The 12803-nt window shown below is 32.4% G+C and overlaps 1 protein-coding gene across 1 annotated transcript in view; it reads left to right on the top strand.

The window, feature by feature from the left end:
* LOC129803036 (cyclic AMP response element-binding protein A) overlaps window positions 1-12803 on the top strand; it is a 71955-nt gene that overhangs the window by 45490 nt on the left and 13662 nt on the right. Inside the window, exon 2 of the mRNA XM_055849350.1 lies at window positions 8663-8879. Within this exon, the coding sequence (XP_055705325.1) occupies window positions 8663-8879 (217 nt within the window). The remainder of the gene's footprint in view (window positions 1-8662; window positions 8880-12803) is intronic.

Genomic DNA, 12803 nt, shown 5'->3' with positions numbered 1-12803 from the left:
TTTCTTTAAAATAAATGTCATTTTGATGAACTAGCTCACTTTTATGGAACCAATTGGTTTAAACTTTCGATCTTTAAATTAAAACCTACAAGCTGTTGACCAGCGTGCTTTACTCAGCAAATAATTCAAATTTGTAAAAAATCTCTAACCGTTGCAAAAATAACATTCTATCTTGCCTGTATAGAGAGGCTCTTAAGCCTAATTTACAAATAAAAAAAAGGCCTACAAATTATTATTATTATTATTATTATTATCTTCCAACGGGTTTTTAGGTAAGTTCTATCTGATATACCTTCGAATCGGTAAAGGAAAAACTTCAACCGGAGAGAGCTCTCAAATCGGAAGGTTATTGAACGAGACGAATGTGTAGAATAACTTTCCAAGACTCAGAAAATTTCCCTTTGCTTCTCGTAAGCGCGAATGCAATCGTGGGAGTAGTTATGACACTTTTAAGAATTCTGGATTTTGGCTTTCGGAATTTTTCCCAATTTAGGATAAGTATTATACATGATTTCCGTAATATTCTCGCAAATGTTTGACGTTTGACATTTGAGGTTTGAGAAATGTACAGTACACTCTCTCAAATTCGGGCATTTGGGACCGAAATGTCAACCGAATTATAGAGAAATTCGGGCGTCAAACTGTATGAAATGCAACGATTTTTTTTCATCTGCATACTCATATTGAGTTTATTACATGCTTATTGCTATTATAGATTTCATGAAAACCTCTTAATAATGCAAAATCACATCAAAACTAAGACAAACCATGATAAATTTGGGCATATTTCCTTCATTTGATAATCATAATCAAACTTGAAAAATATCAACAAACTTTTTTCAAATTCAACTGCTGCCCGAATTATAGGGGAATGTTGGCATGGTTCGCACAGAGTGAACCTTCAAACAACGCAAATTTTCTCTTTGTTTGCAAAGAGCTAGTTCGTCATTTCTTAGCCATAAGATCGATTATTATTAAGCTCATGAGTCGAGATGAGAAATGGTAAGTCAGCTCTTTGCAAACAAAGAGAAAATTTACATCGTTTGAAGGTTCACTCTGTGCGAACTATGCCTACATTCCCCTAAAGTAGTCCGATCTTAAAAGAGCCGAATTAGTGAGAGTGTACTGTAAATTTATAAATAGCAGTATTAGAATAAAAGTTTTAGAGAAAGAATAATTAAAAATCAGATATAAGAGTTTTTTTTATTATAATCCATTTATTAAAAAAAAATTGTCAGAGTATCCCTTTAAGGACGATAAGGACACCGATGTCCTAAAGAAATTGCTACGGCTTTCTAAAGTTAAGATTTGCTCTAAAAAGTCATATAAAGTGATTTTTTCTGACTTTTGTTCGCAAATTTTTGCCAGACAAACAAAAATTTACCAACAATTGACAAAATTTTACGAACATTTTTAGTATGTACGAACATTTACGAATAAATGTTTGTAAAAGTACTAAAAATGCTCGTCAAGTGATCATATTACGAGCAATGTTTGTGAAAAAAGTATAAACTTTTACGAACTTGTTTGTGGTTTATACGATTTACGAGCATTTCTTAAGTCCCCAATAGAGATTCACAAACATTTCCGAACACTTTTACTAATTTTTTTTTCTGTGATACACAGAGCTCTTCTATAATCGACTCTTCGATATTTGACTTTTCGATATTCAACTCTTCTGTCAAATACACGAGAAAGTCAAAAAATACTCCTTCTCGTATAGGTTTTAACCTCCCTATCATTCGAATACCGGAGAGCTCTGTGTATAAACTATAAAATGAAACCGTCCAGATGTCATCTGAATAATGCCCAGCGCACAATAACTTTTGTTTGTAAATATGTTTTCAAATTTTCCTATGAGAGTGAGCGAGATGACTAGATTTAGATCTCACTCGCTCTCAATGAAATACCAAAAACATGTTTATAAAACAAAAATTATTGTGTGTTGGGCATAATGGTGCTATTCCTATGAAAAAATGAGCATGTTTTTCTAGCACATGACTGTTCTTAAGTACTAAAAAAGATCATGACTGGTCCCACATGTTACTTCAATGAATATCAAATGGCATCGTAATGGGGCGAAAGCTTGCTCTGTGGCGGGAATATTCGAATTCGATTTCGGTTGGAAAATCGACAACATTAATTTAATATTTTTATTCTCATTGTGTAATGTACATTTCCTTTATCATGAAAGACAAGATGATAGGTTCTCCTCTCCATACGAAATCTTCATAAATTAATGTTGTCAATTTTTCAGCTGAAATCCGAATTCGAATATTCCCGCCACCGAGCAAGCTTTCACTCGATCACAATGTCATCTGACAATTTAGTCAGCGCAGTGTCATGATCTGTTATGTCAGTCCTTGGTCGCATGATGTAGTTCGATCGTCGAAAGTTAACAAATTAAGCCTCGTCCGCGGGTTTTCGTAGGTTTTCCACGAACTTTCCTGTGAATGCTCAGTGTTGCAAAGTTTGTAGGTAATATTAATAATCTCTATTGGTAGGTATTTCATTGAAATGACATGTGAGAACAGTCATGGTCTTTTTTAGTACTTGAGAACAGTAATGTACTATACATGCTCATTTTTTCATTGGAATAGCTGCATAACTCCGATCCGAATAAGAGAGCGGACACTGTAGTTATATTTTAAAACTTTGACTAATTAATTAGCAATTAAATAGGGAATTTACTGCAATTGCACAATTCAAGAAGCATTTCTAAGAACTTTCTTATGGAAGAGACTTTTCAAAATTGCTAAGTAAATTAGCATGTTTCTCAAATGATGATTGTCTTGCTGTATGTTACATATTTTATGTCGTCCTCTGTATGAGAGACTCACTCAGAGAGGTCTCCATGAATTTCTTCAGCGTGACTCATGCGAAAATATTAACCAATACAGCAGACTTAAGGTTACTGGTGATCTTTCTTCAGAAAAATAGCGCCTATTGACAAAAGTACTTATTTCGTTAGGACAGATAACGTTAGCAATTAGCATCAATTGACAATAAAACATTTTTCAAATGAATTTTGAGTTGTCTTGGGATGGGGTTTTGGGCTCATTTCTCTGGTCAGAGCCATGCCTGGGCACTTCCCAAAAAATCAACGAGGTGTGTAACCTCCTATTCATTGATTTGCGTGTGTGTTTTATTTTGCTGAAAAGAGCAAACATTGGTCATCATTTATGCTTTTAGATCTTTTTCTCTCACATATCTCCCTCTCTTTCTCTTTCATCGGGCATTGACATTGGAATTGCGCCGCGAAAAAATATCTACCAATGTCAAGGACAACGCCATATCTTTGCTTCATCTTTATCTCTTCTTCTCCACCTTTATGCACCTAATACACCTGATCATCTTGTCCTCTCGTAATTGTATGGTGCATGATGCACTTTTAACAATTTCCTTCCGATGCCCACAAATTAAAGGGTAGGATGGCAATGGTTATTGGAAGGAATTGCAAGGTATCGCTCATCCAGTATTACAGGTGCATATTTTAAAATTTGATTGTTTGAACTTAAAAAGAAACTAAGATAATTCACTGAGTTTGGGTTATGTACATTGATTCCTTATTCCTGCAGGGGAATTCTGTAACAGTATGAGAATGCCATATGACAAATTAAAAATTTTTTATGTGGTAAATTCAGAAGAACTAATTGTAAATCCGACTCATATCAGTTCCTAAAAGAAAAGCTTTATAAAGCTCCTTGCATTAACCATTAGATGTTCACTGCTTTTTAATGTGGTCCCGGAGGGTAATTCTGTAACGCTCTGGCAATGCCATATGACAAATTGAGTTCGAATCTTAGGAGAGCTTTTTCGAAAATGCGATTCTGTAGCCATGACATTGCTATTTCAGCTCACGTGACGTTGTCAGAAGTCACATATTTTAGATTTCTGGCAATTAAAATGACAATGTTAAACAAATCATCCAAGACAGATTGTATTTGGATGATATCACTAAGTAAAGACATTTCATTAAACAAAAATCAGTGAATTGCATTTTCGAACCCATACGATATGACAAAAAAGCTCGATTGGGATTGTCGGGTTTCGAACTCACGCGTGACAATGCCACGAAAATTACAGAATTCCCCTACTGGAGGGGAATTCTGTAACGCTCTGGCAATGCCATATGACAAATTGGGTTCGAATCTTAGGAGAGCTTTTTCGAAAATGCGATTCTGTAGCCGTGACATTGCCATTTCAGCTCACGTGACATTGTTAGAAGTCACATATTTGAGATTTCTGGCAATTCAAATGACAATGAATTTTGTTAAACAAATCAACCAAGACAGACTGTATTTTCATAAAATCATCAAGCAAAGAAATTTCATTAAAAATCAATGAATTGCATTTTCGAACTCATATGATATGACAAAAAAAGCTCGATTGGCATTGTCAGGTTTCGAACTCAAGCGTGACAATGCCACGAAAATTACAGAATTCTCCTACTGGTCCGGAATTTTACCACGAGAATTTGTCATGACATTGTCATACTGTTACAAAATGCCCCTTCTGAAATGAATAACAATTTGATTTAAAAAAAATTTAGGGCGTTTGTTCGTTTTTCTGTCTTCTTATTACCGGTTATAGAGCCGAAAAGCTAAGAATCGATTTTCGATCTTCGGTGATCTCTAAAAATATGTAATCAAGACGGAGATTTTGTTCTAGTGTGAATTGGGGCACCTCTGAAATTGGGATTTTTCTCCTATGTTTAAGTGGAACTGAGCCATATGATAATGTAATTTATTTTCTCAATCTGTTGGAGCAACTAAATTATATCACAATAAGGCTCAATTTTATTTAAGGATACAGTATAGTTCCTCAAATTTGAACAATATTTTCAAAAACGTAACGGACTTGATGTGAAATACACTTTCCCTAAATAAAAAAAAACAACTTTAGAGGAATATCAACGTAATTTATTGTGATATAAATGGAATTTGATGCGGAAGTTAATATAATACGATAATATTGAGGAAACAGTAGAGAAAAATGGTTTTAAATCAGACTCCACGCAAAACTTTCTTTGCATATCCTCAAATTTTACATTTTGAATTCAACCGTCGTCGTTCAAATTTAAGGAGTTCAAATTTGATGAACTCTACTGTAGGTGAAAAATACCAATTTGAAAGGTACCCCACTTTTCCCTACTTACGGCCGTAGAATTCTCCATTTTGAGTTTTTCTTGAAATCAAGGATAAACCTCCTTAAAAGGCTTAATTATCAACCCTATTTGGTCAAAATTGGAATTATTTGAAAGGTCTTGCAATGTAAAGAAAATCTAAATAAGAAAAAAATCACTTTTTTCTGACTTCTTAGAGCAAAATATAATTTTAGAGGGCCGTAAGTACAAATTTTTTTTAGGACACCGATATGGTGCAATCGTTCTTAAAAAGGGTTAATGATAAAAAAAAACATTTGTAAAATCCCCCAACGGAAAACTCAAAGATCCCGAAATGATTGAAAATTGACATGAGCTCCTGTAATACTTAATGAGCGGTGTATTATATTATGTACCTCGCACAAGTAATTTAAGAAGAAAAAGCTCAATGATATTTATATTGTTTCACCTCTAAGGTATGCTATGGTTGTTGTTTTGCTTTCTCATTCCTCTTTGGTCTTCCTTTCAAGAAATCACTTGTAAGAAAATTGTAGAAGAGCACAAGAAATTCCACGATACGGCTTCATTTACCAAAGAATTCCGTCCCGTTAGAATATTTTCACCTCTCTCTTTCACATTTTACTCAGGTGCGTTTCATTTTTTTTTTCTTTTTGCCCATATGCATTCTCCTTGAGCGTTCTTTTTCACCTCTCTCTCTCATGGTATTCTTCCCCTCGAGCACTTCAGTTATACATTAAAATTTGAAAGAAGCAGCGAAAAAAGCGCTAAAAGAAGAACCAAATCTCGCATAGCGAGAAAATCGCGAACTTTTACCAAAAATTCTCAAAGAGGTCAATGACCACACGAAAAGTTTCATTAACATGGAATGAATTCCGCAAGATTCACAATTTGGAGGTTTCACACATTCCGTTTGCTAATCTTACATTTATCTTGCAAATTTTGACTATTTACGCTTTCGGCAAGTGGTTAGGAGTATCTTAATCTCATAACGAGAAAGCGTGTTTAAGTTTATCTTTATCTAATGCTTGAATATTTTCTCTAAAATTGTTTTAATTAAATATTATTGATAAAAGACAAATATATAACATTGTGCAGAAAGTTTCGTTGAAAGACAAGAGGATCAATTGAAAAATAACCTAGCAGAGCACATTAAAAATATGTGGAAATAATTTTTTTGTAATATGGAGATTTATAATAAAGCAAAGAACACTTGCAATTTGTTAGTACTCAAAAAAATTTAAAAAAATTAAAAGAGTTTTTATTAAAGGGATTGAGAGTAATTCTGAAATGTAAGGTTATGTTATAACTAACCTTAAAATATGTTGCATAACCGTGTTTATAGGTATTGCATGAAAGATTTGTGGATTAAAATGTCCTGTTTTGTTTTTCATCTGCCTTAGTTCTTTTTATTTCTTTTTCTTATATTAGAGGAAGGCTTTCAGACTTCGCACACACTCTAGCTTCGAACACTTCAAATTTTGAATCTGAATTGTTTTTGTTTTTAGAAAATATACAACTTAAAACTAGCTATTAAAATTATTATTATTATTATTAAAATATATTACTATTAATATATTAATTATTATATTAATATATTTGCTATTAAAATATATAACCGTAGGTCAGATTCATCAAAAGATCATGGGAAAAATATAAAAAGAAAATGATGAATTTGTGCTAGGGGAAAGTGGAGCACCTTTGAAATTGGGATTTTTCTCCTATTTTTAAGAGGAACTGAGCCATATCAAAATGTAATTTAGCTTCTGAATATGTTAGTGTAGCTAAATTACATCATGATAAGGCTCAATTTTATTTAAAAATAGGAGAAAAATCTCAATTTCAAAAGTGCCCCACTTCCCCCTATGTGCAAAGTCTGAAAGCATTCCCTTAAGTCCTTTTCACTTTGTTTTATTTACGAAAAATCCTCCGCAAGGCTTTATGCAGGAATCGCACTAACTTGAATCAATTTATTTACATTTTCAATTACCTTTCCAAAATTGTCAAACTCGTTTAAAATGCGAAAATAATTTAAGTTTTGGAAAATCAATTGAAAAAAAAACGAAAAATATCGTATTTTAAAAACTAGAATCATTAAAAAATATTAGTTGAGCTGATGTTCATCAAATTTTCAAACTATCCTTTTAACTTTTGCTATAAAAATTGAACTAACTGGATGCAAATTGCAAAACGCTCTTTTCGGGTCTCAAAAGCTTTCTAAAAGCCAAAGTTTCTTTCAAAAATTAACCGAAAATCCAATGCCTAACCGATTTTGATTATTTTGGAGCAGATAAGGAAAGTTTCAGAGACTCCCTAAAAGCTCTTGTAAGACGAAATTGTAAGCTTGTTCTTTTTAAGAAATGATTATATTAAAGCTTCCCCAAAGCTTTCCTATAAGTCCATTAGAAGATTTAATACAAGATTTTTTGTAATGTTTCTTAACAAATATCAATATGAATTCATTTTTAATTCAAATCGAATGATTTTGATTTTGGATAGATCATAGATCATTTCTTTAGATGATTATATTCAAAAATTGAGCTTTTAACCTTAAGCCAGTAAGAGCAATTTTTGGGTAAAACCGTTAAATATCGTATTAAGGTGAGGCGCAACAGCCCAACCCTTGCTACGCCTTTGAAAAGAAGGGATGCAAAATCATCTATATTTCGCGGCATTTCGAAGAATCTCAACTGGCACCACCAATTTCAATTCGGCTTTTATTTTAGCTCAGGCCTGCTCAAGTCTGTCAAGGCCCTTAGTGTTGTCGCTATTTCTTCATTATTTCTTCGGGGCTCTCGAAAAGACAAAGCTATTTGAAGTTCGAAACTGGAAATCCAAAAAAATTCACGTATTCGACACTTGAGCGCTGATAATATTTTCTATTTGAACTTTCTATTTTTTGACAAGTTTTAAGCTAATAACGATATTTTCTTAGTTGCATTTTTAAGTTTTTACTATTTGCGTAATGGCCTCTACACATTGGGAGCAATTTTTGTCAAAAATTGCTTTTTTGAAGGAAATTCCCTGCAGCGTTGTAGGGGGAAACGTCAAATTTCTGTCAATAACGCAATTTTTGACGAAAATTGCTCCCAATGTGTAGACGCCTTAATTTGCATCAAAAAGTAAATAATCAATTTTTGGATTGATTTAAGTTTTCGAACATTAAACGGTTTTTTTAAGTTGAGGAAAACTTTCTGACTTCTCATATACTCTGGCTTCGAACACTTTGTATTTTCTCATATTATTTTAATGAATCTGACCTATCTATGGCAATATATTTTAATTAGTAATAATAGTAGGGTAGATTTGTTAAGGGAATATGGGAAAAATATAAAATGTTCGAAGTCAAATTATATGCGAAGCTTTCCCTTAGTTTGAAATAATCCACAAAAATCAGGTTTTAACGATTCTAAACAGTCAAAAACATTGTTTTAGCAGAGTATCTACATTTTCCTATGGATACCTATAATTCTTAAAAGATGCAAAAGAGTTAAAAAGGGGAATTAAAAGCTAACAAATATTTTTTTACTATCTTTGCAGGCAATACAAGATGCATTAAAATTATCTTCAGGAGATCCTGAGCTAAGTGATTGGTATTTGGACAAAGACATCAAAATGCCCCAAGTAATCCTTCACGACAAATTAATGACAGATGCACTTGGAACATTTCCCATCAAGACTGAGCACTCCTACAGTCTGAATTCCGATGGGGATTCCTTGCCAGACTCACCAGGAAGTCTACAAAATAAAATGGACGGTAAGGATCTTTTAGGTTTTTCTAAATATGATGTGAAGAAAAAAAATCAGAAAAGACTTTCGTTATTTCTGAGTCTGGTTCGATGGCGTTGTTTGCTCAAATTGTGTGAATTTGACGCAGAATTTACGAAATATTTACTATTTGCACAAGTTTTGCCTATAACCATTTTATTAATTTCTCAGAATCATTAGTATGTTGATGCTTTCGGGGCCACACATTTTTCTTCTCTCTAGTACTCAATCAAATGCACCTGATTAAATACCATCTTATTTTCTCAACACTTTCCTCATGCATAACAAAAAAAGCTTGCGTATGGCCTGTATATTTAAAAAAAAAAGTCACGAATATTTTTTTTGAATGTGCCCAAAAAAAACCCAATCATCTCCACACCACGGGATCAAATTCCTATTTTTTTGCCTCATTAAATGTGTGACCTAATAAAATATACATCATGAAATGTTTCTGTTCCACGTGTTTAAACTATTAGTAACATTTTTTTTTGGTGAAGAAAATAGTCGATCGTGTAGCAACTGATGAGAAAACATAACCAGACGAATAAAATTTTATTAAAAATTTCACTTGTATCCCCTCAGCTACATGTTTTAACCCAGGGGGACAGAAATTAATGTCTTTCTGAGGAAGTACTTCATGAAAAAGATATTAAAAAGAAAAAATAAATTTTCTTATCGGTCACATGTTGAACCCTATTGTATTTGGAAAACATGACATGGTGATTAACAACAGGAAAAAATTATTTTTTTTTGCTTTAATATATGCAAGCTCCTTATCAACTGTTAAAGAAAAAAGTCCCAGGTTAATTGCTTGAGTGGAAGAAATTTCTTGGATAAATAAATTTATTTTTTTACAAATACAATAATTTGTAGAGTAATTCCCGGTTTATTGCTCGAACTGAAAAGGGGAGCAATGGGGACAATGTGTAATCAATTGATTTTGAATGCTTCTCCAGAATTTGTGTTACAGGTCTAGAGGTCAAACGGTAGGAGATCTCGGGTTTTCAGTAAACCTCCCATAAATGAAAAATTACTAGCGATGGTTTTTTGCAAGTGCCAGAATCATATTTTTAGAACCTTTTCCACTGATTTCTTTCCAAGGGGTTACTCAAATTTGAAATACCGACACATTTTTTCGTTCGAATCTATAGAATCCACGGAATCACTTATAAGATTCTAATAGAATCTGAAATCAAATTCCATCAAGAATCACTGGAATCAAATGGAATCATAGAATCATTCTTACTTATTATTTCGCGATAGGGTAAATATCCTAATTCAAAACCATTTCCAGACGCTTTAACTTTGATAGAAGATTCAACACATTATGTTCATATTTTTTCTGAAGAGAATTACATAAATTTGCTCCTTGACTCTTCTAGAATGTTACTGTTTAGTGAAAATTCTTTAGATATAATTTGAAAACTTCTAAAATACAAGAAAAATACTTGAGTATAAAATACTTCTATTGGAAACAAATTAATCCAAATGGAGACAAGGGAATGTTTCTAATTGGAGACAAACAGTGTAAGTGAAACCGCGACAAAAGACTTCCAAATCCGTGTTGAGTTGCTCTTGAGTGCAGGATTTGTTCTTATTCCTGGTCGTTTCCTCCTTTCCCTTCTGAGACAATAAGAAAATCTCTCCAAAAAATCATATTTCCGGGGTTTCCTATTGAAGCATTTGCAGACACTTCAGAAAAACCATTTTTGTTCACGAAATGGGTAATTATTTTATTAGAAAACTTCACGTACGGTTAACAATAAAGATTAGCACTTAATTTAATTAAAATTAACCAGAAATATGGCATAAATTCTAAACGAAACGAATAAACAACAGTCACCTCATTGTGTTTTTCATTGGAAAACATGGCCGATCGATAAAAAATTCGATGGTGAAAAGATACACTTTTATATTTTCTGAGAAATTAACAAATTAAAATTTGTAAATATGAATGGATTTTTGCTTTATTTGGAGCAAAATTAACTAAATAATGAAACTGAAGTATAGAAAATATATAAATATAATAATTTAGTACTGTATTTATCATAAAAACAATGACGTCTCCATTTGGAGTAGCGAAAAATTTCCATTTGAAGCAGGTTTTGAATTACCTTAATTTACCCTAGATAATGATAAGCCATAGTACATTACAGATTTATATGGATTTTTTTTATTTTCCAAAGAAGATTGGTCATTTTCAACTAAAACAACAATCATAGAATATGCAAATATGTATCATTCGAAAAGAAATATGATTTCTCCCGTGGCGGATACAAGATAAAAGACCTAGTCAGCAAATGAGGTTAAGAGGTACCCCTGGGATACCAAGAACAAAATTGTGAATTGTTAGGCGCTGTATTTTGTCCCATATTCAATATTTTGTATAGATTAAGGTGTCCATTATTTAGGATCGATAAGAGGATCTATTTAGAAGCAAGGATGCAGCTAGGATTTTAGCAGGACAGGAGCCAAATTGGAAAACTATCCCCAAAAGAAATCTTTTTTTTTCGAACGCAAAAAACAAAAGTTTCCTAAAAAATTTGTAAAAATTAGCTTAATTAAAAATTATTAAAAGCAAAAAGGGAATCCAGTTACGATCTGTTTTTTGAGGAAATCACTTTGCCGATTTAAGCGATTTTGTCGGATTTAGACAAAGGCTACAAAAGCGTTTTTATGGATCTGAGTGTGTAGCTTTCCGTTCCAGGAAATTGCATTTTAAGTTTGAGGCTCCCAAAACGATGTTCTTAGAGATTAAATCAGCTTTTATCTTTATATGCTTGAAAATCATAATCAAACTTATTTTAATCCGATTTTGATGATTTCAAGTGATACAGATACCACTTAATCAGATTTAATTGATTTTCAAAAATAAGCACTAGCTTGAAAGTTCACAATAAATTAATATTCAAGTCGTTTATGATTATATTAACTTATATATTCAGACGCAAACATTCCACAAAAAGATCCAGTAAAAATTCTGAAAAAAATTTTACATGTTTAAAATAAAGCATTTAATTAAGACTTTTCGTTGAAGAAAATGGCGGGAAAATTTGATCAAAAATGGACTGATAATGCTCAGTTTTTTTGATTAGAGTTTCACGAATTTTCTTTCAAAAATTGAATTCTAACCCTATTTTGATTATTTTGAGGCCTGATTTGTAACGCTTTCTAACTAGATATTTCCTAAACCTGTTCCATAGCGACATTGTAACTGTTACTATTGTTCAAAAATTATCTTGATCGTATTTAGCAACATCTGAAATTCGATAAATTCGAAGATATCGGAGATAAAGAGAATCACAGGATGGAATAATTGAGAATCACAGAATAGGGTGGAATAACCGGCTATCGCCATGTTTAGGAAAAAATTAAATTCATTTAATCATAACTTTTGAATCCTTGTTACAAGATAAGTCAAATTTGACATAAAGTTACTTAGATGTATTGGCTCTAAATACGTGAAAACAATAATCCTAGAACATAACGCTGGACTACTTAAAAAACTGATTTTTATTAATAATGCAAAAATAACCATTTCGTCGCCACTTTTTACCACTTTTCGCCAGTTTTGTAAAATTTGTAACCACTTCTCGCCACCCACTTGAAAAGAACCACACTCGGTTATTTTAGGCAATGCTATGAAAAGAATACATTCACCATTTCTCTTTCCTTGTGATCACTTTATTATTACTCTCTTTAAATGATTTTTCTTCACTTTTATTTGAGAAATCAAATTATGGGGCTTTTGCAGAAAGTAAACAATGCAGATTTGACAACTGAGAATGTACGAAGTGAAGTAAGCGTCGCCTATTGAAAAGATATGGCGACAGGTGGTAAAATCAATTCCAGAATATTACCACTTCTCGCCATGCCTCATTTTTATACAAAAATAATATAAAATGAAATATTA

The sequence above is a fragment of the Phlebotomus papatasi genome, chromosome 2 (genome assembly GCF_024763615.1).
Source record: "Phlebotomus papatasi isolate M1 chromosome 2, Ppap_2.1, whole genome shotgun sequence".
Classification (NCBI taxonomy): Eukaryota; Metazoa; Arthropoda; class Insecta; order Diptera; family Psychodidae; genus Phlebotomus; species Phlebotomus papatasi.
Note: the sequence above shows the minus strand (reverse complement) of the source record. Positions and strands in the feature narration are given on the sequence as shown.